This window comes from Sphaerodactylus townsendi, linkage group LG02 (genome assembly GCF_021028975.2).
Source record: "Sphaerodactylus townsendi isolate TG3544 linkage group LG02, MPM_Stown_v2.3, whole genome shotgun sequence".
Lineage (NCBI taxonomy): Eukaryota > Metazoa > Chordata > Lepidosauria > Squamata > Sphaerodactylidae > Sphaerodactylus > Sphaerodactylus townsendi.
Genome location: NC_059426.1, coordinates 58,637,639 through 58,665,551, shown reverse-complemented (window position 1 = coordinate 58,665,551; position 27,913 = coordinate 58,637,639). Strand labels below are relative to the sequence as shown.

The 27,913-nt window shown below is 43.4% G+C and overlaps 1 protein-coding gene across 1 annotated transcript in view; it reads right to left on the bottom strand.

The window, feature by feature from the left end:
• Window positions 1-27,913, bottom strand: part of SEMA5B (semaphorin 5B) — a 506,709-nt gene that overhangs the window by 65,286 nt on the left and 413,510 nt on the right. Inside the window, exons 13-17 of the mRNA XM_048484504.1 lie at window positions 27,381-27,498; window positions 13,347-13,528; window positions 4,860-5,003; window positions 4,207-4,354; window positions 2,474-2,699 (exon numbers count right to left, since the gene is read on the bottom strand). Of these exons, the coding sequence (XP_048340461.1) occupies window positions 2,474-2,699; window positions 4,207-4,354; window positions 4,860-5,003; window positions 13,347-13,528; window positions 27,381-27,498 (818 nt within the window). The remainder of the gene's footprint in view (window positions 1-2,473; window positions 2,700-4,206; window positions 4,355-4,859; window positions 5,004-13,346; window positions 13,529-27,380; window positions 27,499-27,913) is intronic.

Genomic DNA, 27,913 nt, shown 5'->3' with positions numbered 1-27,913 from the left:
CTAATGCTGCTAAAAGATATATGTAACCATCCTGCTAGGTTACCCTATCTGGGACATTCTTTCCTTGATCTTTACTTTATGGCTTCACACGCTTTGTAGATAACTAGGCTTTCCCTTGACATCCTGATCCCATGGGAAAATGGAATCTATCCATTATTTATTTATTTATTTATTTATTATTTGATTTAATATACCGCCCTATCCCCAAAGGGCTCAGGGCGGTGAACAATATAAAAGCATATATAAACATAAACATATAAAAGTTTAAAATTTTCATTCTAAAACAGTATCCCACGAACCCATATGCGGCTGCCATACAAGTGATGGGTCCCGATGATGTTAAGGGACCCTATACAGCAGAGGGAGGATGAAAGCAAGGAGGCACCCTCAGCGGCTGACTATCTCCGAAGGCCTGGTGGAACAATTAGGTCTTGCAGGCCCTGGTGTGAGACTCTCAAAGGTCCCGCAGGGGCCGGACAACTGGTGGTAGAGTGTTCCACACCAGGCGGGGGGCCAGGAAACGTGAGGCCACAGCCCGAGTGGAGGCCAGCCGCATCATTGAGGGGCCAGGGATCTCCAGTAAATTGGCCTCTGCTGAGCGCAGAGGTCGACTCGGGACATATGGGGTAATGCGGTCCCGAAGGTACGAGGGTCCCAGGCCGCGTAAGGCCTTAAAGGACATTATGAAGAGACAAGGCTCATTGGAAAACGCAATAACGCTAGGACAAATTGGAGGCAGCTGGAAAAGAGGAAGACGCAACATCAGATGGATTGACTCAATAAAGAAGCCACTGCCCTCAGTCTCCATGACCTGAGCAAGGCTGTTAAAGATAAGACATTTTGGACAACACCGCTCTGAGCCCCTCGGGGTAGGGTGGTATACAAATTAAATAAATAAACAAATAAATTCACAGGGTTGCTGTAAGTCACTGTAGCTAGGTCAGGGCAAGGCAGGCAGGGCAGCAGCTGCCGAGCCTGGCAAAGATGGAAAACTGCCACTCTGCCTATATTTCACCTGAATCTCCATCAAAAAGGAGGAGTACAGGATCAACCTCAGTCTCCAGACGGTTGATGCTGGTGTTAACTGCCCAACATTGAGAGTCAGGAGCTGGTGTTCTAACCCTGCATCTCTCCGGCTCAGCCACAGGACTTCTATCAGAGGTCGATTCCGCACTTGCGTTATTGATCTAAGTTCGAGCTGCGTTCGACCTGAGTGCTCCGCACAACCACTGGGATCAACATGGTTTTGTACCAGCTTCGCCCCGTGTAACGGTCAAATTTCTGACTCCAGTTGGGAACTACTACTTTTTCAGGGAACCATACTCGAACTCAGCTCGATTCCAGTAAAGTGCAGAATCTCTAGTCCCAGGAGTCCCCCATTCAGCCAATCACAGCTGAGTGTTTCGGGCATGCATACAGCTGGCCAATCAAAAAACGCCACCTTCGTCCCTCCATTCCTGAGGCAGTTTTTTTAATAACGTGTGTGGGGATAGATGGAACATGGCCATAGAACAGTAGCCAATCGGAACAGAGCGGAGAAAAGGCACAGGATGATCCCGCCCTCTGAGCTGGGATCAAGCTAGTTGCAGTGGGGAAAAACAATGGCTTCGACCTAGGTTAGTACCCTTCTCAGGGAACTGGGTCAAACCTATTGTACTCATGTGCAGAATCGCCCTTTGATGGATTCAACTGAAGTCAATTCAGTTTCTTGTGATGAGACTGAACCGCATAGTCATATTATTTCCATTGCAAGGTGGGACTGCTTTATGTTGAAGTTGCTCTCATAATGTTAAGGGCATTGTAGTAAATAATGAAATTAAAACGATGTATCCCCAATAACTTACACAATGCTTGCAGGGTATGTGTTCCCACAAGGTTTCCACAATGGTTTCCTTTCACAGCCTCACTTACCACAGGGCCAAACGACATATTCAGGTTTTCATGGAGTTGTGTCTGGATTCCCTGCAACCACACAGCAACTGCAGGGAAAGGCTTTTAAAAAATAAAGGGGAGCCCAAGAGCCCAGAATGCCACTGTGGGGAGATGAAGAACTCCCCCCGCCCCCCAGCCATTTTCCCCACACCAAAGCAGTGCTAGATGGGAGTAATTTACAAAATTTTGATGTTCCATGTGGAATGTGCATGTGGATCAGCAAAAGTTATTTCCCTCAGTACTGTTTCTACATAGGAAAATGACTGGGGGAGGAAGGAACCCTTCTTCCTCTGCAATGATGTTCCAAGACCTTGGGCTCTCTCTCCCCCCCTCTCTCTTTTTAAAGCCATTCCCAATGAGGTCCGGGAAACCCAACTCTTCACAAACCTGAACAGTTTGGCCCCCAGTCTCATTGTGTTGATTTTGAAATCTTCTGCTGCTATCAACAGAGACCAGCATTAATTCAGCCCTATATGTCACCTCTCCAGTCATAAAACCCTTTGCTTGTTAATCAGATTATCTACAAACAGGAAGGACGTACAATCAGTGTCGCAAACGGCCGAGCCATCGTTTGGGCAGAACCGACTTTCTGTCTTCTTTCTGCCAAACTGGAGATCGTGAGGGTCAGAAAGCTGAGCACGGCAGGTGTAGCGGAAGCGTTGCTCCTGGCGGGCACCACTCTGGGTAATATTGGTGGGCATCCAGGGGGTCCAGGGCGTATTCCTTCGTACTTCTGGGCAGGCCTCTGGGCTACAGGTTTTATATTCCTATCAAGGATAAAGGAAGAGAAGATAATCCTTGTAAATTTGGTTGAGGAGATACAGCCTTCCCAGCACACTGTGTTGTTGCATACTAATATAAGGAGTTATCACATAAATCACTGAATATTTGATTAAAAAAGGAAAACAGTTCTGGCAGAAACAACGCTCAGAAGGCATATAAAGCACGGCTGCTTATTGCTCCCAAAGCTTTAATTACTACAATACAACACTTAGATAGCAAGCTCATACAAATGTCTAGTACAGCGCACATGTGGAAAAATCAGGCAAGCAAAGGCCTTAGTCTCAGTGAAGTGAGAAACTTTTGCTTGATATCTTCAACTCAGAAGTCTAAACTCTTTTTAAATAAACGAATATTCCCTGCACGCAGAAAACCAGATGTCAGGGCAAAGGCTAAGCTAGAAACTTTGTCCTTGATAGTTAGTTTTCTATATAGAGGAAAACGTTTTTCCTATGCAGGGACATTCTCTCTCATGAGACCGCACTTTGACTCGGGAGGGTTCAGCAAGGCTGAGTTTATTACTTCAAGTGAGGCCACAGATATAATGCAACACACACAGTAGAACCTTGAAAGCAAAATTATGGTGAGCAGTGAGTGTGTGTTTACAGGGTTGGAGATATTCTATATTTCTTTGGGTACATTGACTGTAGTCATCATACTGGGTTCCCTGTCAGTGATACTAGAGGGCGAGGTTAGATTCCATGGCAACATTGTCCTCAGGTGACACAATTAAGTGATAAGATAAATTATGCATGTGTACAAGCAGCTGTAGTTTGGATCAGGGCTGTAAAGGAAGAAAGCAACTGAAGCCTTCAACTTGCATGTGCTTTTGTTAGTCAGAACTGGGCTTCCCAAGGTATTATTAGCAGGGGAAAGAGTATCTTTTAAAAAAACATGTGTCTTTTAAAATTGCTAATAGTAGTGTGGGAATTCCAGTTTCAGACAGTGAAACCAAGAAGTTGTTGAAGATAGTGGGCTACAGTGATTGCAGGGCTGGAGTAGGATTTGGGACACCCAGGTCTGAAGCCCCCTTCTGTCAATGATGTTGAAAATTGCTCTGGATCCCCACATTATCTAAACAAAAAGGTATTTAAATAAATCTACTCTTGCTTTCCCACACAATACTAATCTAAATAGGGCTTCACAAGTACTTTTAATAGCCTGCTGGAGACCTATTATCTCTGTCACATCTGTTTTAGTTCTCTTTCATCCTAGATCTAGAATAAGTGGAAATTTTATTGTCTAACTAGCAGTTTAATTACAAAGCATGCACTGGAGCCATACAGAGCTAACAACATGAAATATTTTTATATCTGAAAATCCTATATTTTATATTTTATATCTGAAAATCCTGAAGCTGTAGGATGATGTTTACCACTTGCCCTTGCTACCCAGTTTCCTAAGTTCCTGTTATCCTCTAAGGTAATTGTCTTCTTTATCAGCTCTGTGACCATTAGTAACCTGAAGAATGTAAACAAACCAACAAACACATACCACAGCACAGCCAGGACAGGTGTTTCCATTTTCACATGACCTCTGCCTTGAGTGCACCCCTCCACCACAATTGGCACTACATTTAGTCCAAGGGCCCCATGAAGACCAGAAAATGGGTAATGGGCAAGGACTGTTCTCATTGCAGAACCTAAAGGGGAGGGGGGGGTTGCAAGGAAGGGGGAAAAACAATAATCCAAGTCAATTTCATGGGGAATCCACAGGGCAAAGGAATGCTGGTTGTAAAGGGCTTCTCAAAGAACTATTCATACATGGAAGAAGTCACCTTTTCAAAACACTAACACCAGACTGGCTAGGAACTAAATTTCAGCATCACAAGGAAAGCACAGAGACAGTATCCAACCTGGGGGTCTGGATATATTTTAAAATGGTGAGTTGTTAGAGCAATGAAAAAACAGAACAAGGTTAGTACGGTCAGGTGCCTTAAAAGAACTTTACTTACACTTACTAACTGCTTGATAAGTGTAGCAGAGCAAGGTAAGACCCATAGACTACCTATTGCCAAACTGGGTGTGAATATAAGCTCTACTGGGACAAGTCACCAGTCAATGCTGCTTATGCATCCTTCAAAAGAAAACACAGAGCTCTGAGTCAACAAGTCTGATAGACGGTTAGTTATGGGGAACGACTCTCACCGCTCCTCTCTGCTTTGTCCGACACAGACCCTGCCTCCGTATCGCGGAGCAGGGTTGCTGCACGACCTCTGACGGACCTGAAAGCCAATCCCACAGGAAGTGCTGCAGGGGGCCCAGGACGACCATGGTGTCCAAGCTCCATTCCTGACAGAGGGGAGGGGGAAGGAAGAGAGATAAAACACGGCATCTGGGTTAATTTATTTTTTCCCGACTTTACGCTAAATCCAATACTACTGACTGTGGAGCGCCAGCAGGTTGCAGAACCTGGCCAGCTCTACCAAATACAATTTACTGCACTTAAATCCAGGAAACGGTTGGATGTTTAGTGTTAGAATTTTGCAAGTGTGTCTGTTTCTTTTTCTGAAAAAAAAACTGTGGCTATTTCACTCCGAGTGAATTTTAAGCTTCCATTAAACACAAAAAGGACTGAAGCAGTCCAAAACCATCTTCCAAATTCCCCAGAAATTTGTGTTCTTTACAAAATTCCTCGTGGCATTACAGAAAAACCAGAGGGAGCAACTATAACAGACATTAGAATGGCAATAGTTATATTGGGAGGGGCATGGAAAATTAAAGCCATCCTGATCTCTCTAACACCTTGAAAAAATGTCTCTGATTGTCAAAAGTATCAGTACATAATGGAAATTAACATGCATCTGAACATTTAGTTATTGCATCTGCACTTTCACACATATTCAAATCTCAGAATAGGTTGATATGTTTAAAACCAGTAATATAAAACGAAAACACTAGAACACCATTTGACAGAACACCACTTCACAACATGAGCACACCACCAGTTTAAAACCTCAGCTAGGCTTTCCTAAGCGTGAGTAACAGATTGACATCCACCTTTTAAAAAATTAAAAACCTGGCATTTTCATGAGTCTGCTACCGTTGCTAGGATTAACACCAGATTCTGTGTTTTGTAGCATGAATACGATCAAGTAGATTGCTAAAGCTCACACTCAGGTGTTCTTTTCATCGTAGTATTTCTCAGCCTTTTCAGCAGTTTCAGCTCCTTCTCTAATCTGAACCTTGTTAATTTTTTGTTCATTTTGGCCCTTTCCTTGCCATGCGACAGAACACTGAATCCCCAAAGTATGAATTAACCATGAGGCCCATCCAACAATTGGAGACAGCCACAACCAATCTAGTTACAAGCGATCAAGTCTTTTTAGAAATATTGTGAAGGTATCTCCTATTCCTCAAACACGTCAGTGTTTTCATTGTAATAACAGTATTATGTCAGCGGGAAAAAAATCTCTAATGTACAAAGTTACAACCCCTTAAGAACATAAGAACATAAGAGCGAGCCTTCTGGATCAGACCAGAGTCCATCTGGTCCAGCACTCTGCTACTTGCAGTGGCCCACCAGGTGCCTTTGGGAGCTCACATGCAGGATGTGAAAGCAATGGCCTTCTGCTGCTGCTGCTCCTGAGCACCTGGTCTGCTAAGGCATTTGCAATCTGAGATCAAGGAGGATCAAGATTGGTAGCCCATAGATGCGACTTCATCCTCCATAAAATCCTGTCCAAGCCCGCTTTTAAAGCTATGTCTACGGGTTGAGTGGCCATCACCACCTCCTGTGGCAGCATATTCCAAACACCAATCACATGTTGCATGAAGAAGTGTTTCCTTTTATTAGTCCTAATTCTTCCCCCCAGCATTTTCAATGTATGCCCCCTGGTTCTAGTATTGTGAGAAAGAGAGAAAAATTTATCTCTGTCAACATTTTCTAGCCCATGCATAATTTTATAGACTTCAATCATATCCCCCCTCAGACATCTTCTCTCCAAACTAAAGATCCATTGTTTCCAGTTCTCTCCTTTTACTTCCTTCTCTCCATTTCTCATTGATCTGGATCAAGTAATGTCAATAATTTTTAAGGTTTGTTTAAAAAAATCCCTAACCCTTTACATGTAGCTCCAAGAGGGCGGGGGGGGGGGTGCACGACGCACCGGGCACGTGCCCCTGTGGGGGTGTGGTGAGGGCGTTCCAGGGGCGTGGCATCCCAAGACGGGGGCGTTCTGGGACGGGGCGAAGGACGCACCGGGCGCTTTCCCCCCTTGCTATGCCTTTGTATGAAGGTTGAACTGGTGAACAGATGTGCTAGTATTCAAGGAGCTGACTGAACTAATCAAGGTGCCTAGCAACTGGCTGATTTCCAGCAGGGCACTGGTTGTGGCAAAAAATTAAAATTGAACCCTGAGTAGCCTTCACATATTTCAAGTTTGTTATCTGCTCTCTCATTCTCTTGGCAGCTGACTTTAGAGCAGTAGTGGGTGTTTTATTTTCCCTTCAAAGAGAGATAGAAAAGAAAAAAATACTTTGACACCAGCTGTTTCTTAACACACACTTTGCCTTTGTTGGGTTATGCAGTTGGAAAGTGATGGTATCAAAATCTTATATCATCATAATCTTAAACATCTGATGGATGCAGGGTGAAATACATAGAAAAAGACAAACCAAGATCCACATTTCAGTTATGTAAAATATTTCCAAAATTACAGTCAGTCTGATGTGTAACTTAGATCTGTATAAACGGCACATCTGTTTGTCCAAACACCTGATTACTCATATGTTTTGGAGAGTAGCCAAGGCATTTGGGTAAACTATGTTCTACACTATATATATATCAATCTTGTTCAGAAGATTAAGACTTCAAAAAGAGAACTAGCTGATTTGTATTCAGAGGCAGGTAGTTCTCAATAAGGTTTTCATTAGCATTGTGACATTTCCAACTTTAATCTTTCTTGTTACTAACATTCTTCATTGTGACATGCTAATGAAAACATCACAATACCATATGAAGTCAGTTAAAATGGAAATTTTAGGCTTATGATGATTTTAAGATGATCATATGTTTAACACTGCATGCATTTCTTATCAACTCTCTGCTATACTTTCAGGATCATATTGCTGGCAATGGTTAAATGATTGCCTCTACTATTTTGCTTCAGGCAGACAAGAAGATTCCATAAAGAATTCTACCATCTATGTCTGTCTGAAACATGGAGAATCTAAAATATCACATATGATATTAGAAAGATGACACAACTATTCATATCCCTGCTCTGCTGAATGGGGAATCCACTCCTTGAAGAAGTAGGTATACAGCTTTATGATGCTTCTGGATCCTGCCCTGCTGCTTAAAAACAGGTAGCAAAAGCAGCCAGCTTTTTACATCTGTTTCTGACTTCTGTCACATATAACCCCCTTATGCTGTAGTCTAACATGCTTTATGGGAGACTTCCTTTGAAAATGGTCTTGAAACTGCTTTAGAATGTGGCCACAAGAGTATTACCATGTTGTGAGACCATATCTTCCCTATGCCACAACAACTTCACTGGCTCCTAGCCTGTTTCCAGATCTAGTTCAAGGAAGTGCTCTTGACCATTAAAGGGTTAAAGAGCCTTGGCCCTGGATAGCTGTGGGGTTTTGTCTCATCCTGTCCCCCTGTCCATATTGTAAGATTTTCCACAATTGGCTTCTCTCTGTGCCAAGTTTGCAGGAAGTAAGATTAGTAACTGTATGGAAGAGGGCTTTCTCCACATTTTTCCCTGTCCAGAGGATGGTTAAGATAATTCTTTCACAAGAGTGTCTTTGAAGGGGACTAAATGAATCATCTCCACAAAACATGGCGATACTAGCCCTCTCCCTGATAAATTCTGGCCCCACTCATGAGACTGGGCACACACTGGCTTTGATCTTTGGGGCGGGAGTTGATGTGGTTGTATCCTCTATCGATAGAGTGCCATGATCCGACCACTATGCCCTGAAGTCCAGGTGGACTCACCGCGCCAGCCCTGTCTAGGCGACGGGCCGATTTATGCCAGCCTGCAGAAACTTATGGATCCTATTGGATTCCTGAATGCTCTGCGCGATCCTGAACCCGCTGGCGCCCTCGATGAGCAGGTGGAAAACTGGAATTCCAGACTTTCTGATGCCATCGAGGTGATTGCCCCCTGGCACCCGCTCTGCTGCTGCTCTCGGCTGGCTCCATGGTACACTGAGGAGCTACGCTATATGAAGCAGGAGCTCAGACAGCTAGAGCGAGTGTGGAGGAAGTCTCGTGACGAAGCTGTGCGAACATCTTATAGGATGTTTATGAAGGCCTATGAGATGGCGACGAAGAGGACAAGGAGAAATTATTTCTTGTTTTCTCTCGCATCTGCAAGCTCTCGCCCAGCCCAACTGTTTCGTATTATTCAGTCTTTGTCCTCGTTAAATGAGGGCTCTAAAAATCCTCAATTGGCTCTTGGCTGTGAGGCATTTATGAGCTTTTTTGCGGGTAAAATCATGTCGCTCCGACATGATGTCCCTACCACTCTTGATACAATTCGTGAACTGGAGGTTCCGTGGCCATCTTCAGGTCTTTGCCTGGACCAGTTTTCCCTGCTTGCTGAGGCTGATGTTGACAGGGCCCTGGCTGCTGTTAGACCTACTACCTGTCCTCTGGATTCATGCCCCTCTTGGCTGATTAAAGCTTGCCATGAGGAGTTGCGACCCCACCTGTTGAATAGTATCAACTGCTCCCTTGAGCAGTTGTTTCCTGGTGGGTTGAAGGAGGCAGTGGTCCACCCACTCTTGAAAAGACCATCTTTAGATCCTAGTGATCTGGCCAATTACCGTTCTGTTTCGAACCTCTCATTTTTGGGGAAGGTAATTGAGAGAGTGGTGTTGGAGCAGCTTCAGGACTCCCTGGAGGACACATCGGTGCTCGATCCCTGCCAGTCCAGCTTCCGTGATGGCATGGGACGAAGACCGTCACAGGTACACTCCGCATGCAGCTTGACCAGGGCGGATTGGCGCTGTTGGTATTATTGGACCTTACTGCAGCGTTTGATATAGTCAACCACAACCTTTTGACCCACTGCCTGGCTGCTGCCGGGATGCGGGGCATTGTCCTACAGTGGCTTGTCTCGTTTCTCTGGGAACGGAGTCAGCAAGTATGGTGTGGGGATCAGACCTCCCAGCAGTGCTCATTTTCTTGCGGTGTGCCTCAGGGAGCGCTGTTGTCCTCGCTGTTATTTAACATCTATATGCAACCCCTTTCTCAGCTGGTGCGGAGTTTTGGACTGATCTGTCATCAATATGCTGATGACACTCAGCTCATTCTGTTGAGGGGGGGGGGGGCAGCCGCTGCTCCTGCGGCTCTACAGCATTGTTTGGAGGCGGAAGCTGGTTAGTTGAAGCAGAGCAGGTTAAAACTTAATCCAATGAAGACGGAGGTCCTCTGGCTGGGCCATGAGGGTGGGATTGGGGATTTTCAGCCACCAGTGTTGGAAGGGGTCTCATTGGCACCGACCTATTCGGCTCGCAACCTGGGTGTCCACCTGGATTCATCTCTTTCAATGGAGACCCAGGTGGCTCATGTTACTCGGGTTGCTTTCTTCCATCTTTGCCAGGCTTAGCAGCTGGCCCCCTACCTCTCCCAGGCTGACCTGGCCACAGTGATTCATGCAATGGTCACCTCCAGGTTAGACTATTGTAACTTGCTCTATGCGGGTCTTCCCCTGCGGCTGATCTGGAAATTGAAGCTGGTCCAGAATGCAGTGGCCTGTCTTCTCACAGGTGGTTCAGTTAGAGATCATATTACCCCCATATTGTGCTGTCTGCACTGGCTCGCAGTGGAGTTCCGGATCGTCTTCAAGGTGTTGGTATTGATCTTTAAGGCCCTTTATGGTCTGGGGCCCTCATACCTGCGAGACCGCCTTACCCCATATGTCCCGAGTTGACCTTTTCGCTCAGCAGAGGCGAATTTACTGGTGGTTCCCCACCCCTCTATGATGCAGCTGGCCTCTACCCGGGCCAGGGCTTTTACGGCCCTGGCCCCTGCTTGGTGGAATGCTCTCCCTCCAGCTGTGAGTGCCCTGCGGGACCTTGGTGAGTTCCGCAGGGCCTGCAAAACCAAGCTGTTCCACTGAGCTTTTGGGGGGGGGGCTGGCTGCTGAGTCTGCCCCTCCCTGTTGCCCTATGTATCATCTGTTTATTTGGAAATCTGCCGGTCCCCTCCTGGGGTTAGGGCCGGACGTCATTCGCCTAATTATGGATAGGTTATTGCTGCTACTGATTTTATTGTATTTTATTGATTTTATTGGGGTTATTCGATTTGCTCTTTTTAGTTGTAATGTATTGGTTTTTTGGGCTTGTACACCGCTCTGAGTCCTTCGGGGGTAGAGCGGTCTACCAAATCGAATGAATGAATGAATGAATGAATGAATGAATGAATGAATGAATGAATGAATGAATAATAACAATTCCGTGTTTTTGACCATTTAGAGTGTCGGTTCTGATCCGTGGTGTTATTTTGACTATGGTTGCTTCCAGTAGTTTCAGTTTTAAAGCCAGATGTTTGATGGGCTGTGGGAAAATTTACAACCGCAACTGTTCACTATTGCTTGCTTAACTTAATGTATCCTATTTACATTAAAGTTATTTTTTATCTATTTGCTATGATTTGCTCACTTTTTAACGCTGTCTTGACTGCTTTTCAGAAGCGTGGGATATAAAACTTATTCATAAATAGTAGCTTTAAGTTCTATATAAGCATTATTAATAACAACATAACATACTATATTTAAATAAATAAAATCTTTGTCTTCAATGTTGAAATCCATAAGCTACTTTGAAAGAGCAAAGAAGAGGGGTTCTACAGTTCTGGCTAATAAACATTAAAATATATATAATAAATAATCCCAATTACCATATAATTTCACTTTGTGTTATGCACTAATCTTTTTTGGTTAATATTCTGCTGGGAAAATTGGAAAACAGTCTCTTCCCCAAAGGAAAGATCAAAGAGCTGGTCTACATGAGACAGTCACATGGTGACTACTGAAACAGCTTCAGCATAGTAACTGCAGGACTATTCTTTGGGGGGCACTGTGGGGGGTGGAGTTTCTATGTCATCAACAGTCCGAATGCCTTGGCAGACAAGAGGAACAGTCACAGCAAGAGATCCAAACAAAGAAACAGAAGCAAATTTTTGTATGGTCCGCCAGTAGAACAGCTATGACACAGAGGTGAGTAGACTAGCCCAAAGAGGAAGATCAAATAAGACTGCTGAGAGAACACAAAGGATGCCATCTCTGTCTTTTATGGTGGGTCTGTGAGAACATTTGATAGAAACTGAGATAATCGGAGGGGAGAAGTTTGCATACACAGCAGTCATGACACAGACTAAAGGGACACATAAATATGGAAACAGGCTTTCAGTGATTCAGACAAACAAAAAGCCTACCTTGCATCCTTGTACTACCAGTATTTTAACCCAAAAAGTTTGATTTTTTTTCATGAATCTTTTTTTTCATGAACACACCATGACATTCAGAGGTTTATTTTCTCATTTTGTAAGCTATATGTATCTGTAATGACCATGCCTCATTTGTTGTACAAGTTGATTCATGTTCATTGTACCTGCGTCTCAGTTCAACATTTTTTAAAACTTTAAGGAAAGCTAAGGCTCTCAAGATTCCAGTAAACTGGGACTTTAAAGAAACATCATCCATCTATGAGATTTTCAGATCTGCAGGAAAGTAACACTGCGGCACACAAGGACTGGCATTTTGCAGTTATATTTCTGTAATTTAATTGTATGGCATGCAGTGCAATGTAACATATTACTCTAATGGAATTTAATATAGTATTCTCAGTCAAGCGTGCTGAAATATTGCCCTAACTGAAATCTGGAAATTATGAAAAGAGATCAGGTCTGGAGAAAGAGGCAAAGAAATCCAACTTCTTAATAAGCTTTAAATACCAATCTCCTGATTTCTTAAAAAAAATAAGATGGCTAAAGCATGAGTTAACTAATCTGTATTTAATGATTTTGAGAATGTGATGTACTTGGCTTCCAGAAAGAGCAGAAGGAGCAATAACTCCACAGCACATCACATTTAGAAGGGCCACAGCTCCGTGGCAGACTACATGTCTTGCATACAGAGGACCAATTCCCAGCGTTTGCAGTTAAGGTCAGAAGCAGGACTGAGAAAAGTCTGCAAGGAAGGACATGGTGGTAGCGTAATAGCATGGAGCTCTACAGGGCAGCTTCATATGATTCTGTGTATCAGTTTGTGTCAGAGCTGTTGACCTGTAATTCAGAAAGAGAGCGAACGATTGTGCCTGTACCCAATCTGATCCCTGCTCTTCAACCACCGGCTGAAAGAGCCCATCAAGTACAGAGTTAGACTGTTAACTGGAGCAGTAGGACCCAGGGTAGTATTTATTACAGACGAATCACCCCAGTTTAAAACTACAAACTTGTCAAGGGAGTCATTTGCCCGCAGCTACATAAGGTCAGGTCCCCTGATAAATCCATTGCCATGTTTAAGAAATCTTTCTGGTGAACACATTAGAGACCTTTAGTTCTCCACTCCATCACATCCATTTTAAAACTATTTTTTGTGTTCTATATGAGCAGATAGCTGAAGGGAAAGGAACAGCCTCAGGTATACACACATGGCGCTAAAACAAGAAAAGTACCTTGAACAATTGGCAATCTCTATTCTGCCTCCTTCGCAGTCGCGTCCACCACAGCGAGGCCGAGGGTTGTCACATGACCGTGATCTGCACATGCAAGAGCCTGTGCTGTCTCCATCTGAGTGCTCACATGGTTGCCATGGGGACCAGGCCCCCAAATGCCCATCCATCATCAGATTTTTCACCTAGTTTGAAATAAAGAAAAAGTCATTATGAGGAGTTTACACATCACAAGAGAAGTAAGGGAGAGGGAGCTGTTTCAGAATCCCTTACTTCTTTCCAGGCAACACCATGTCAATATTTGCCTCAGGATTCCATGCTGCATACTTAATTCACACAGACAAGGAGATGTACTGGAAAAAAAACATTCTGCAAGAACATCTGTTGCTCCTCACTACACAGCCACTGTCCCTTAAGCATACTGTAGGTGGGGCTGGAATGTATATTCAATGTGAACAGCAGACTGAACAGCCTGTGCAGAGTCTTCAGATATACATTACATGCTGTTAAGAAACGAGGTCAAAGTAGCCATCAGCGATGCAAATTATCCACCAGCTTGTCAGGCTTAAAGATGAGAGACTAGGTAAAATGCCCACTCAGGTACGAAATTTGGTAGGATGTAACTTTCCTCAACCTACCCTATCTCACAGGATGGTTGTGAGGAGAAGGCCTGGTTTTTGAGACAACTGAATGTGATTATTAGTGATTCAGCAAATTTTTCAGTCCACCCAAATTTTCAAACCCACCAGTAGACGTTATGGTGCCAGAAATGGGAACTGCATTTTAAACTTGGAGTATCTGATTTTATTGTTGTAATTTTGCCTATTGAATTGTGCAAGCCGCCCTGAGCCCACCTTGATGGAGAAGTGTGACCTATAAATAAAATAAATAAAACCAAACACTCTAGATAAATGGGTAAAACTTTTATCTTCACTTGAATGTGAAATCTGACTGAAACTTTGTGAGTGCCTGCGTTTAAGTCCTGCTGTATCAAACTGACTAGTGCTTGCTGACAGGGGAGCGAACAGCACAGCAAGAGAAGCATTTGTTTATTGATGAACACACCAGGCACCCCGGCTTCTACAGTTACTTGGAAGGGATGGCACTTCTTCTACTTCATGAGGCAATCAAAACACTCTTAACCTGAGGCAAATCTGAAAGCACACAACAACTTAGTAATGTAATTAGGATCACAAATCATAAGTTCCTAACTTCTAGTTCCCTGTCTCCCTGGCTCCGTTAAGCACTCCCCTGACACTTCCTAGGAGCCACCATCTCCCATCTGAAGTCTATGAGAAATGACATGGAGATAATTTAGGCCTGTCATTATGCTCATCACACTGTAGTTAGAGGGCATTAAACATCTGTTAGCTTTGTTTTCACTGCGCTGTAATTCAGCCACACACAAACAATAAGCATTGCTGGAAAGCAGCACGCTAATAGTTTTACACTCTGCTTCGGATGAAGCTCAGCTGGACTACTTGGCATAGGAAGCGCTGTACTTTGAAGGAAGATGAAGATAAACTGGGGAAGATTAATTGCTGAAAGATGACAGAGGATTTAAAAAGCTGATGAAATTAGGTGTACTGAGTCTCCAAAAAGAAAGGCCTGAATGAGGTAAGTCGGGTTATGCAAACCTGGTATGCAAGAGAGAAGGCCCAGACTACATTTCTCCCATACACACGAGTTTTCTGTATGAAAGGGTTTTTTGCACAATTGCTTCTAAATGTCGTACTCCCTGAATTCTCTCCCAGCCAGATTCTCTCTACTCCCTCTCCAGATTTAATGGTTCCAATTTGTCACATCCTGCTTGTGCAGTAGCATCCTATGGATCAGATACTAAGAAGAAGCAGACTGTTCCCTACTTTCAGGCTGTCAAATAGGGAGAGAAAAAGGCAGTGATAGTGACTGGGGGTCCCTCATGTACAAAAAGCCATATTAAAGAAAACTGCAGTGAGGAGGAGATTGGGAAGGGGAAAAATCACCTTTCTTCTCAAGCCAACAGAAATGCCACTGGTGGAAAAAAGCAGAGGAGCAATTTCAACCAATTTCTCCACCTCCATTATTCACCCTTCTATTGTTGGATCTTATTCACATGTGTTCTCTGACCCTTAGCTATGTCACAGGGGCTACTGTGGGATAGAGAAGGCTGAGGAAGAGCCACCTTCATGAGCACAAGGAGGCTCCATCCTCATATTTTTGTTTTATGTTTTATGCTTGGACAAATTCCTCTCTGGGATGTTCTAGGCCAAGGGTGTCCAACTCTGGCGCTTTAGATGTTCATGGACTACAATCCCCTTCAGCCAATTGACCATGCCAGCAGGGGCTGATGGGAATTGTAGTCCATGAACATCGAAAGCGCCAGAGTTGGACACCCCTTTTCTAGACTGATCCTGCGTTGAGTAGGGGGTTGTAGATGACCTGTATGGTCCCTTCCAACTCTATGATTCTTCCAACTCGCATTTTCATAATTTGTAACTGTGCTGCAATCACCATGCGCAAGTACGGTTTCACTGGGCTTGTTACAATGCAAATTTACCTTCCTTGAAACCTTTATGAAAATCTTGTGAAAATTTGCGCACACTGTAAAAGTTTTTGTTAAAATCTCACTGCTTTTCTGTGAAAGGTAGTGGGAGGAAGCCATGTTAATGTGGTGGGTTTTTCAGGCTGTGTGGCTGTAGTCTGGTAGATCTTGTCCCTAACGTATTGTCAAAGGCTTTGTCCCTAACGTTTTGCCTGCATCTGCACCACAACCAGTTGAATCCGGCTGTGAAAGCAGTCAACAATACCATGTTAATTTCACCACAGGCATTTTATTTTCTCTAATTAAGGCAGAACTCTGCATGTCACCAATGAACACAGAAGTGCTCATCCATAAAAAAAGATATTTTGCCTTGTCTACCTGTCCAGGGAAAACAGATATTTAGCTGCTGGCTGGGTGGTTCAAGACAATTGCGGCCTCCTTTGGGGTATACAAGATACATTCAATGAGTCACCCAAATTAAGAGAAAGAGATCCAGACAGGATTCCACATGCACAATATTTCCAGGATCAAGACCTCATGGGAAAACATAACCACATACCTCGCATGCACTGAAGCAACCTTCCCACACACACTTAGATGCACCAATACATTGTTTCCGTATGCTGGAAATTATACCATAAAACAGAAGGATACTATTTATTATGAATGGTAAGAAAACTTGTGTATGTAACTCCCTCCATCGGGATGGGGAGATAAAGTTAGCTGTGCCGGATGTATTACACAACCTCTCAATAGTCATGGTAGGAGACATGGAAGGCTAGAAGTTATGAGATGCAAATGAACTATGGACCAGGAGGGAAGTGACCTGAGAATCAAAGAATGGGAAGAGAAGCAGTAGAGCACAGCAGCCACATATTTTAATGTGCAGAAACTCTCCCAAGGCCCTATTTTATTTCAGCAGGCACCCCCCCTCCCACACGCACACACACACCCAAACATTCCATTTTCAGAAATCTGCATTACGTTCCACGCTTTCTGACACAGTTCACATGCATACTGGGAGCCTTTAATTCTTTCCATGCGTACGTAATATTTTAGGCTGGAAGTTGACACATAGGAAATCCAGATCACTGACCACATATTTTTTTGTTCTGATACAACCTTGTGCTTTAGCAAGTTTAACAATCATTACAGCCCAGTCATTCTTAGAGCGTTCAGAGCCTTTCAATGCGCTCACCAATTTTTTCCTCCCTGACAAGGGGATTCATTCTGACTAGCCCTGCTAGTGCCTTTTCAGCTCTCAGTTGAAATGAACAAGCAAACCTACTAATGCTGGAGAAACTGACCCTGTGCCAGTAAGCGCAGAGAGGTCTGGCTTGGGGAAAGTGAAGCTTAGACAAATGTAATTTCCACCCTTCCCCAGATACTTTGAAACATTTTAATTGTTTTGACCTTTAGGACAGACAAGGCAACAGACACAATTTACTGATTTTTCATCAAAGCAGGTGATCCTTCCCCCCAGTAATTTGTAAGCCAAACTTCTTGTTGGTTTTGATTGGAGGAACTTTACTCTGGCTGACTGCTTTCGGAGACAGAATGACAGACCACATGGACCCAGCAGGGCTGTTCTTCTGAACTCACTCAGAAATCAAGAATGTCATTTGGCTTGCTTTAATTAACCAACCAACTCAGAAAAACAAAACAAAACTTAGAAACAATTATTGGCTCATCATTGGCACTGAAAAAAGTAAATTTTAATTAAATAAACATGGAAGGTTTTGAAACAAATCAATTATAAGTGTGGGCAGTATTTTTTTTTCTTCTTCAACAACATATGGATTACAATCGTCACCTCCCCCCACCCCAGTCTGTAGCAGCAGAAATTGTTAAGAATTCGACTTTAGAAAATATATGACGATCTCTTCAAGGAACAGTGCCCACATTTATTCCTAAGTTACTAAGGACCAAACTACATCTTACGCTGGGAGGATCCAAATATAGGTGGTAGATTGCTTGCAAGTGAATGAGTAGGGAATGGCACACGGACAGGTGTGAGGGGTTAGCAACAGAGAGCCCTGTCAGAAACCCTGGGCCTGGACAGCTTTTCTACTTCAAGGTATGCTGATGCTGGCATTGAGCAGAATCAGACATTAGCCATAGCCTTAAATGACAAATGAAGGCCAAATGTTGCATTCCTTTCACAGAATAAGTTCAAAACTGACCTCAGTGTTTGAAACTCAGAAGAAATTATCAGAAACCTGGATGAAAATTCTGGCGCAGACACCTTTCTTAAAATTGCGATAAAAAGTGTGATATGAGGATGCTCTAATTTTGTGTGTAAGGGCCAAATTACAGATGAGGTCTACCATGAAGACTTGTAGCAGGACTGCAGTTGCAAGTTCCACACTGGAACTCAAGTGAGAAGTGCTTCAAGGGCCCCATTCTTGCCAGGACTCTGGTATAGGGGTAAAGCAAGAAACCCGCCACCCCACGAGTTAAAGTCTCTACCAGAATCAGTTTGCCATGGTTTTTCTAGATTGAGTTCCGAGAAAGAGTTCAATTTAGTTCCTATGGCAACAACATGAACAGATACAATGTGTACTTTGGCCTTAAGTACTCTGAGGGTTAACTGTTTCCATCCAAAACCTTAGCCTCATCAGTCCCAGGGCCACAATGCCCCCATTATGTCGTCAACCATTATTCCCACTAGCCTTTTGTATATCTTCGCATTCGAAAACTGTCCTATGATCATTTCCTTCATCTACTAATGCCTAATCTGGAAGTAGCAGCAGAAGGGCACTTTAAGACTACATGAAAAACCATTCATTGACTTTTCTTTTCTCACATACTGTGAAGCCTATTTCTTTTCACAGAGTAGTCAGGTAGTGATGAAATATTAAAACAATGTATTCTTTTCAGCAGGGAAAAAAACCCATTTTTCACATGAAAAAGGACCATCCATATTATTTTGAAAGGGTTTAATCACATTTGTTTCCAGTAACAATTTAGAGTAGGCAGATATCAGAACATGGCCATGGATTCCTAGAAATGTGTAAAAGAACTGGCAGAAAGGAAGGGGAGAACCCTACTATATCTGGGTTTGTATGAAAGCAACTTGATAGTTACTTCACGGGCCCATTGCAGCCTGTGGGAGCCACAGGAAGGAAAAGGACAGTCATTGTTAACTTTAAACAGTGAGGCAGCTGTACACATAAAATCGCTACCTGACCTTAATCAGATACTTTATTTCACAACAAATGCAAATACAGAAATGGAAGACAAGAGACAGGCTGAAGGAAGACGATGCAGTTTCCTTAACATCAGTGTTTTTTAATACACTTTGAAAGCCTTCATTGTAAAAAAAAAAGTCAACAGAGGAAAAATACATTAAATAGCTTTGCAGAACTAGAACATCAACGTTTGCTAGACACTGTCAAAATGGCTATTCCTTTGAAAACTTTCATTCCTCACTGGATATTCTATTTATCCTCATGTAGCTGCCATTTGTGCTCATGCTGAGAACAAGGCTGCTTCCACACAGAGATGATATGATGTGTAGCTCTCATTGTCGTAGCAGATGGAGAGGCATTTCTAGTGGCAGTGGAGCAACTACTGAGCAGTCTTCTCCAAATCTTCCATGCCTCTGCCCCTTGTGTCTGTCAGTTCCTCACTACCACAACAGGAAAGAATTTTAAAAACTGGAAATTGACAGATTAGAATAGCAGCTGCCTCTGAACCAGCCTAGCATGATGTGGAGGCCGAATGGGAGGACTATATATTCATAAGAGTGGTCTCCACAGTAAAACTAAGGTACCTATGACTCTGCTTGCGAATAGCGAAGTGAAAGTTAGTATCTTTGAGGTCTATCAGTGCAAACCATGGTTTAGGGGCAAGCAGTGGGAGGACATCTGTTAGGGAGACCATCCAGAATTTGTGCACTCTCAGATGTTTATTCAAGACCCATAGGTCTAGTATGGGCCACTTATTGCCATCTTTCTTGTCTAAGAAAGTAGCAAGAAAAAAGACGAGCTCAGTCAGTTTTCTCTCCAGTTAACAAGGAGTTAACTTTTTCTATCAGCAATGGAAGAGGACTGGTGGAAGAGAATTCAGGCAAGGCAAAGTCGGGCAATGAGACAAACTTCAAACAGTAACCAACATTAACATTTATTATCTAGATTACCCAGGAATCAGAGGAGATGGCTTCCCAACCAACCATAAACTTGGAAAGCCGATGCAAAAATACACAGCCATATAGTCATGTGGTTGACCCCCTGACCTTTCTGCTATTATTGTTAGGAAAGCAATTGAGCTTCCTACCCTTTTGATGTGGGGTAAAGTGCTTAAACTCTTACACAGATTCGTAGGGACTGGAACATCCCTGAGGAGATTGGGATCCAAAAGGAAGCCTATATTGGTGACTATGATACCCTTGCCTGGAGTAGTACCTTGCTTTAAAAGGAGGCTGATGCTGAGGAACCTGCTGTCACACTGATCTTCTTGATCATATGAAGTATATTGTCAGTTTGTTCATCAAACAGGCTGACTACATTGAATGGAAGATCTTCAGTTTTGTTTCTGGTATCATTTGGGAGACCAGAAGACCTAAGTCATGAAGGATGTCTCAAGGCCACAGCTGAAGCAATTGATTTCATGATTGTGTCTGCCAGATGTCTGATGCCATTTAATAACTGTTTCCTCACCTTGACTCCCTCATTAAGTCCAGTTCTGGATGACTGAATAGGAAATCTGTGCCTTCCCTCCAGACCCAATAGAGATGATCCAGCTTTTTTGTGGGAGGAATACCTTGTAGCAGGCATATACCAGTTCAACTTGGTCATGGCCTGGAAGTTTTTAGTAAGGGACAATGCAATAGGTGCATTGCTGGACTTAGACACCATGTCTATGGCTCCTGGAACTCAGGCTTGTAGTTCAGTTTGAGAGCTTTAGCCATCCCGATTAAGGCTCTTAGGAAAAACCTAAGTCTTCACTCTGAGCTCCAGATGTGGCTTTTCCCAACATGTCCTCTGGTGAAGGTTTGGAAGTGGAGAAATCGACCTCAGAATCACCTTGTGATTCGGGTGGACAAAGCCTTGGTTTTGACAACTGTCAGTCCTTAGGGCTTGCCCTGTCAGATACCAGTTCCTGGTGGCTCTTTTGCATCAACAACTCAGAGCCCCTCACTGCCACTGCCTTTGTATCAATAACTCAGAGCTCCTCACAACAATGATATGAGATGTAGGTGGAGGCAGTACAATAGGAGTGAGGAGAAGGTATCCATGAATGGCCTTGTGTCCTCTCAGGCAAGCGCCAGTCCTGATGCCTTTTCTTCAGAGCTGGCAATCCATGACAGTCCCTTGGCACCAATGCTGAGTGCCTGGCAAATTCAATGGACAAGGACCTGGGGGAAGGACAATGACCATCATTATCCCAATACCTCCAATGATGAGGAGGATGAAAATACGAAAAGTAGATATAAGGTGGAGGCAGTCAAGGTCATGTAGCCTGGGAGTAGAGGTGGCCCGGCAATCTGTTCCAGCACCAGATGCGATGATTCACCTTGAGACAGTGCTGGTGGCAGAACCACGATGACATTGTCATCCAAGGATGGGTGACACTCCTGTGAGTGCACTGAGGAAGGACCCCCCCATTTCAAGCTGTATACCTAATGGATCCACAGGGGATCTGGAACAGGTAGAAGAATGCCTGGATGAAGATCTGCTCCTGCTGAGTGGGGAAATCTGTCAGAACCAGTCTTCTGGTACCAAGGGAAATCCCATGTTGGTTCCAGGCAAGGAAACTTGGTGCTGTGGAGACAGAGATGGAGGCGTTTCTTGACACACCAGAGGGCATGACAATGAGTACTTCAGTTTCAAAGAACTGGAACGGTTCTTTCTTGTGGGGCTCCTGCCCCTTGGCTGCGATCCCAATTGCTGGGGTGACCTCGATATGGAGCAGCACTGAAAGACTTTGGGATGCAGTTAGCTGTGTTCCTTCGATGCAGTACTCTTTTTGGAGTCCTTCTGCTTGTCTCCTCATTTCTTTTTATGAATCTTTTTGGCTGAGTGCTAAGAAATTGTCCTGAGAAGGTTGAGCAAGGTCAAAATGGAAGTACCAGCTGGTATTGATAGAGGATAAAGAGACCTTTCCTATAAGGCCATAATAAGGCAGATGACCCTACCTTGCCTTGATCAAGGAGTCAGCAAGCCTTGCAAGTCAAGGCATTGTGAGCTTACCTGAGACACAGAAGATATTCCCTGTGCAGATCTATCGTCACCATTTTTGTGCTACACATAGCACACTTCTTGAACAAACCAGGCCTGAAGCAACTGACAAAATGCTACACAAATATGATCAAATCTGTGTGGAAGTGAAAGAACTGAGAGATGGCACTCCTCCCCCTCCCTTTTACATGCTGCATTCAGGCAGCACCTTTTCTGCCACATGAAGGGAGAGGGAGTAAGTTAAAGCTACAGAACAGAAATTTAAGCTTTCTATTCTCTCCAAGGAAGGCCTACGCATTCCCTGTCCCAATATAAAGACACAAAAAGATGAACTGCATAATGATCTATTGCAACAATGTAGTAATTCCTGGCTTTCATTTAAAAAAATTAATCCACCGACTCTTTTTCTTCTCGAGTTACAAGGGGAAATGTGCAGGGAGTATGCCTGCCCTTATAACTCACAGAAAAAAGCGCTAGAAACTTTTTAAAGTGAAAGCTTGGAATTGGTATATTTGCAAAATAGATCATTATAATGCTATTGCACTAAAAAGCTTTCCAAAATCTTGGGGTGGGGGGGAGAGGGCTGCTTACTGAGGAAAGGGGACTGAGATAATGAAAATGGCAGCAGTGTGGACAAGACCTGCAAAATTTACATCTTCTCATTTACATGGTATCCAAAAGCTCTTTAATGATCACTGTGATATATATCATCAACATCATGACAACATCATGGAGATGCTACCCCAAAATAGCACTTCTGTAAGGAAACCTAGGTTGGGTGAAACATCTGTGTGGAACAGAGCCATCCAGAAAGTTTTCTGAACTCATGCAGCAAGAACAGAGTGTAAGTGTGATAAATGAACAAATGAGTAATAAGTTTGTCTACTTAATATGATGAACCTTTTGGTTCCAAGCTACTCGCACTGCAAGAATGGATTGCAGCACCATATAGCACATGTTGTAGTCAGTCCTTCAAATGACAGCCATTGTTGCCCTACATGTAGATCACTGCCTCTGATGCCAAACCTCTTCTCACAGTCTAGTGCAAATAGTAGCTATACAACAAACTTGGCCTATTTATTTACTCTACCTACCCAAGTTCCTTTTCCTTCAACTACTGTCTTCCTTCAGCACCTGCTGATGATTAAAGAGACAGCTACACAAGGTGCATTTTTGTGCTGTTCATTTAAGTCCTAAGGTACTTTGAAACAATCTATGGAGACTGCCAGCAGATGGGCTTCATATCGCTATAGGTGCTTTTATGGTTGCAGCACGGGTTACGTAATACAGAGGAAAAGCAATGGCAGCTACATCAAGACACCTGTAATTGGAATGCACATTCCAGCCTTTAGTGCTGAATATTCTAAGCTTTGCACTCCAAATAGTTCTGCTGCAGATTCCTTTCCTTTATGTCTGACAAGCATGAGAGCAATATCCCTGCTCAGGTTTTCCATGTGAGAACTAGGAAGAAGGTAGTACTTTCTACCTTGTTTTGTGTTCAAAGTCTGTTGGTTACATTCATGAAACATATGTTTGCAGGCTGTCCAAGTTTAAGGAGGCCTCGCATAACCACAGCCCTATACTTCATTTATCTTTTCAATTAGCAGCATTAGAACTCCTTTAGCCACACACTTCAGTAATACAGTTTAGACTACTGCAACACACTATATGTAGGGATGTCCTTGAAGAGTGTTCAGACCCTGCAGTTGGTACGGAATGCAGTAGCTGGAATGCTGACTGCGGTGGGTCATAGGAACCACATCATTCTAGTGCTTGTTCCAGCTGCTGTGGCTCCCAACTGGCTTTCAATTCAAGATGCTGACACTGACCTTTACGGCTTGGAACCAACTTACTCTAAGGCAGTGTCGAACGACCCTTTCACAGGGGTCGCCTAAGACTCTCTGCATCAGTGTTCTCCATCTGTAAAATGGATAAATGTTAGGGTTGGAGGTCACCACAACATGAGGAACTGCATTAAAGGGTCATGGCATTAGGAAGGTTGAGAACCACTGCTCTAAGGAGTGCCTACTCCCATATGAACCTACCAAACCATTGTGGTAACTTCATGGTCTCTTCTTTGGGTACCCTTGCTGTCTGAGGCTAGATGGGTGGCAACAAGAGAAAGGAGTTTCTCAATCTTGGCATCAAAATTATGAAATTCTCTCCATTTGCCTCCCAAAATCATGGTATTCTACCAGAGGGTAAAGACATTTCTATTTAATCTGGCATTCCCTCACTGCACATATTTGTTTAATTATTGTTTTAAATGTCTTTTTTCTATGTATTTCAAAAGCTTTAATGTTTTGGTTATTCATTGCTTTGGGGAACATGTTGGTGGTAAGGCAACATATAAAGATAAACATAGCCCCCTGTGCAAGCACCAGGTCATTACTGACCCATGGAGTGACATCACATCATGACGTTTACTAGGCAGACTGTTTACAGCAGGGGTCCCCAAACTTTTTAAACAGGGGGCCAGTTCACTGTCCCTCAGACTGTTGGAGGGCCGGACAAAAAAAAACTATGAACAAATTCCTATGCACAAATGATTGTGAAATGTTTGATTTCACCTTTCAGCCTTTCTGTCATGGTCTATTTTTAGAACAGTGACCAAAGTATGTCAAGTACAGGGTGGGCTCCAAATATTATTGGGGAGGCTGTGGAATACCTTCCCCTGTAAAAAAAAAAAAGCAGAACTTTCCCAATGAAGCATTCCATCTAACCCAGGATTAGGTATCTTCCTGGGTTCTTCCTTCCTAGCAGCCAGCGAGCGATTCACCAGCCAGGCTGATGCCAATGGGAGTGAGGTGGAACAGAAAGCCTGAGAGCAACACATGGGGTAGCCGAGAGGGAAGGGCGGAGCAGGAGTTGCCACGTGTAAGGTTTCCAACTCTGGGTCAGAAAATTCATGGAGATTTGGGGGTGCCATCATGTAATTGCAATCAACAGCCGTTGGGGCCGGTTCCTCCTCTCCCTTGACCCCCCACTGCACATGAATGGAGCCATCGCCGCCATGCCTGGCGGGCTGGATAAATGCCTTCAGGGGGCCACATTTGGCCCCCGGGCCGTAGTTTGGGGACCCCTGGTTTACAGGATAGTTTGTCATTGCCTTCCCCAGCCATCTACACTTTACCGACCTCAGAAGGATGGAAGGCTGAGTCAACCTTGAGTCGGCTACCTGAACCTAACTTCTGTCGGGTTCAAACTCAAGTTGTGAGGAGAGCATTGACTGAAGTAGTGCATCTTACCTCTCTGTGCCACAGGGCTCCTAAGGCAACAGAGAAATGCTTTAAATAAACAATAAAATTAATAAATGAAAACAGGAATCACACGGGATGTGTACGATGGCATCACATCTGCACTGCTCCTTCTGTAACTGATAGTGGGAATGGGAGAAGTTACCTCATTACCATATATATCTGCTCCTAGTTCCTGGTCTTTATGGTACTCAGGTCATGGGCCAGTTGCCATGGACAAGACTCTCATGCCATATACTCAACTTATGAATTCAGCCATAACTATTCATGTGGTAGCATAATTTCTTGAGTTAGCAAGGTTCCTGGTTGAGTTTCCCTCTCTGGGATTATTATCTCCAAGATGATGGCGCACAATAAAAGCCAAGCTGCAACTGCCTGCATAGTGAATTCCCAAGTAAACAATAAACCTTCCAATCATTTCTAAACTCCAAATGGAACTTAAAGAGCTATTTTCAGCAGTTTTCAAAGACCTTGAAATGCTAACTGGCGGGGGGGATGGGGCTCCCAACATGGCCAAGACACACATTTTTCAAGTGGAGGATTAACATTTCACACACCTATCAACAGACAGAGGTGTTAAGTTGAACGAGATAACAGTACGTGCACTCAAGAAGCACTATATCCCATGAACAGCTCAGCAAGGTTATAAACAGACAATCCTTTAAAGCCAGCTTTGAAGACAGGAAAATGTAAGCTTGCCAGGAAGAGGATACATTGAAGGAATGACTAATACTCCCTAGGAAAAGAAATTAGCTTGGGTACTAAGGATGCTAAAAGGAACAAACATTCCAGTGCTGCACCTTCAAAACCAAACTAGCATGATGCAGATGATGCAGATACAGCCTTCTGCAACATCAGCTATTGATCACAGTCAGAAGCCTCAGGATGCTAAATTGCAAAATGGCAGATGGTAAAGTTACTGAAAATATGTAGTGTTTGGGCAAATCTAGGCCTTCTGTTTTCTACCTCAGAATTCACACAGCAGAAGTGCATCTGTAGAATACAGCCATCAACCCATGCCTAGTATGGCATACTTGAGAATAGTGGCAAAGATAGTGCAGTGGCACTTTAATGAAATAATGGCATTTTGAAGAAAAGAACGTTGATATTTAATACTTGCTATTAAGAAAGAGTCTTCATCTCTCGTGTGGATTCCATCTTTCTCTCAAAACCATATTTCATCTCCACATCTCTTAACTACACATTCTTTCCTCCTTCAAATTTTTGCCCCTAATTTCCCTAAGGTGGGTTTACATCTCACACGAACCATGACCCAGTGCATCACCTCACTGCAGTTACACCATTTCTGAGGCTGATTCCATTCAAAGCTCCTAATGATTAAACTACCCTACAATTGCAATTACCTCCTGAATATTATCCTTCCCGATTTAGGACAGTAACTATCACAGCTCCACAGAATGAGGCAGAATAATTAGGTTGACTAGCTGATGGTTATCGTTGTAGGAACATTTCTAAAACAAAGGTGGTATACAATAACTCCTCTTGGACAGCTGGGACTTGATTTCATTTGCAGGAGGGTGGGGTTTTTGTTGCCATCTGTTACAATGTTGCTCCTTTTATGGTATTTTATTCTGAGTCTGGTTTTATTCTGGTTTTACTGTATGTATTTTTAGACTTTTATTGTTTTACTTTATTGTTCACTGCCATGAGCCCTTTGGGGGATGGTGGTTTATAAGTTTAATAAACAATAATAAAATAATGACTGGCAATCATGGAAATGGCATCACTACTTTCCTCACTAGCACAACCAAATCTAGGAAGAGATGTGAAAACAGAATGGAAATCACTATATCATCAACTTGAACATCATGATAACAGAGGCTACCATTGCAGAGGAGGGTGCTTATCAGTGGTGGGATTCAAATTATTTAACAACCAGTTCTGGTGGTGGGATTTAAATAATTTAACAACTGGTTGTTTACAGGCACCATTTTAACAACCAGTTCTGCCAAAGTGGTGCGAACTGCTGAATCCCACCACTGAGTTTACTAAACCAAAGTGCTGCAACAGTTCATACCTATTTGCCCCACTACTCATTTCAATTTAAACTCACCGGGCACTCAGTAATATTCTGAGTCCACAGGCTCATGTTGGAGCTGTCCTCAATAGTTGTGCATCGCTTCTGCTTCTTATCCCAGCCACAATAGGGATCTCTTGCGCCCAGGCACTCGCTGTGTATGGAAAGAGAGGAATGATTAATGCTCTTTCGCAGATTGGGATCCAGTTATTCCAGCACAGTGCTTCTTGTGTGACAGCTGTCAACAATGCTGAGCTTCAGCAGTAGAAACAAATTTCTTCTGGAGAAAGTTTCACCTGCAGGAAAGAACCAAGGCAGTCCAAATAACAAGGTGATGACAGCACAAAATGGTAAATATCACTCAAACAAATGACAAGCTAGGAACCTATTCACGCTATACCAGTATACACGAGGCCCAGAGGATGGCAAAAAAAAAAAAATTGCTTGGCAAATGCAGTCAAAGAATGTTTGTCTTTATGATAGCCGTGCGTTTCTGAATAACAGTGTATTAGCTCATTCTCCTACAAAATGTCTTTTGTGTGAATGTTTTCTGAAACAACTCAAGAGAG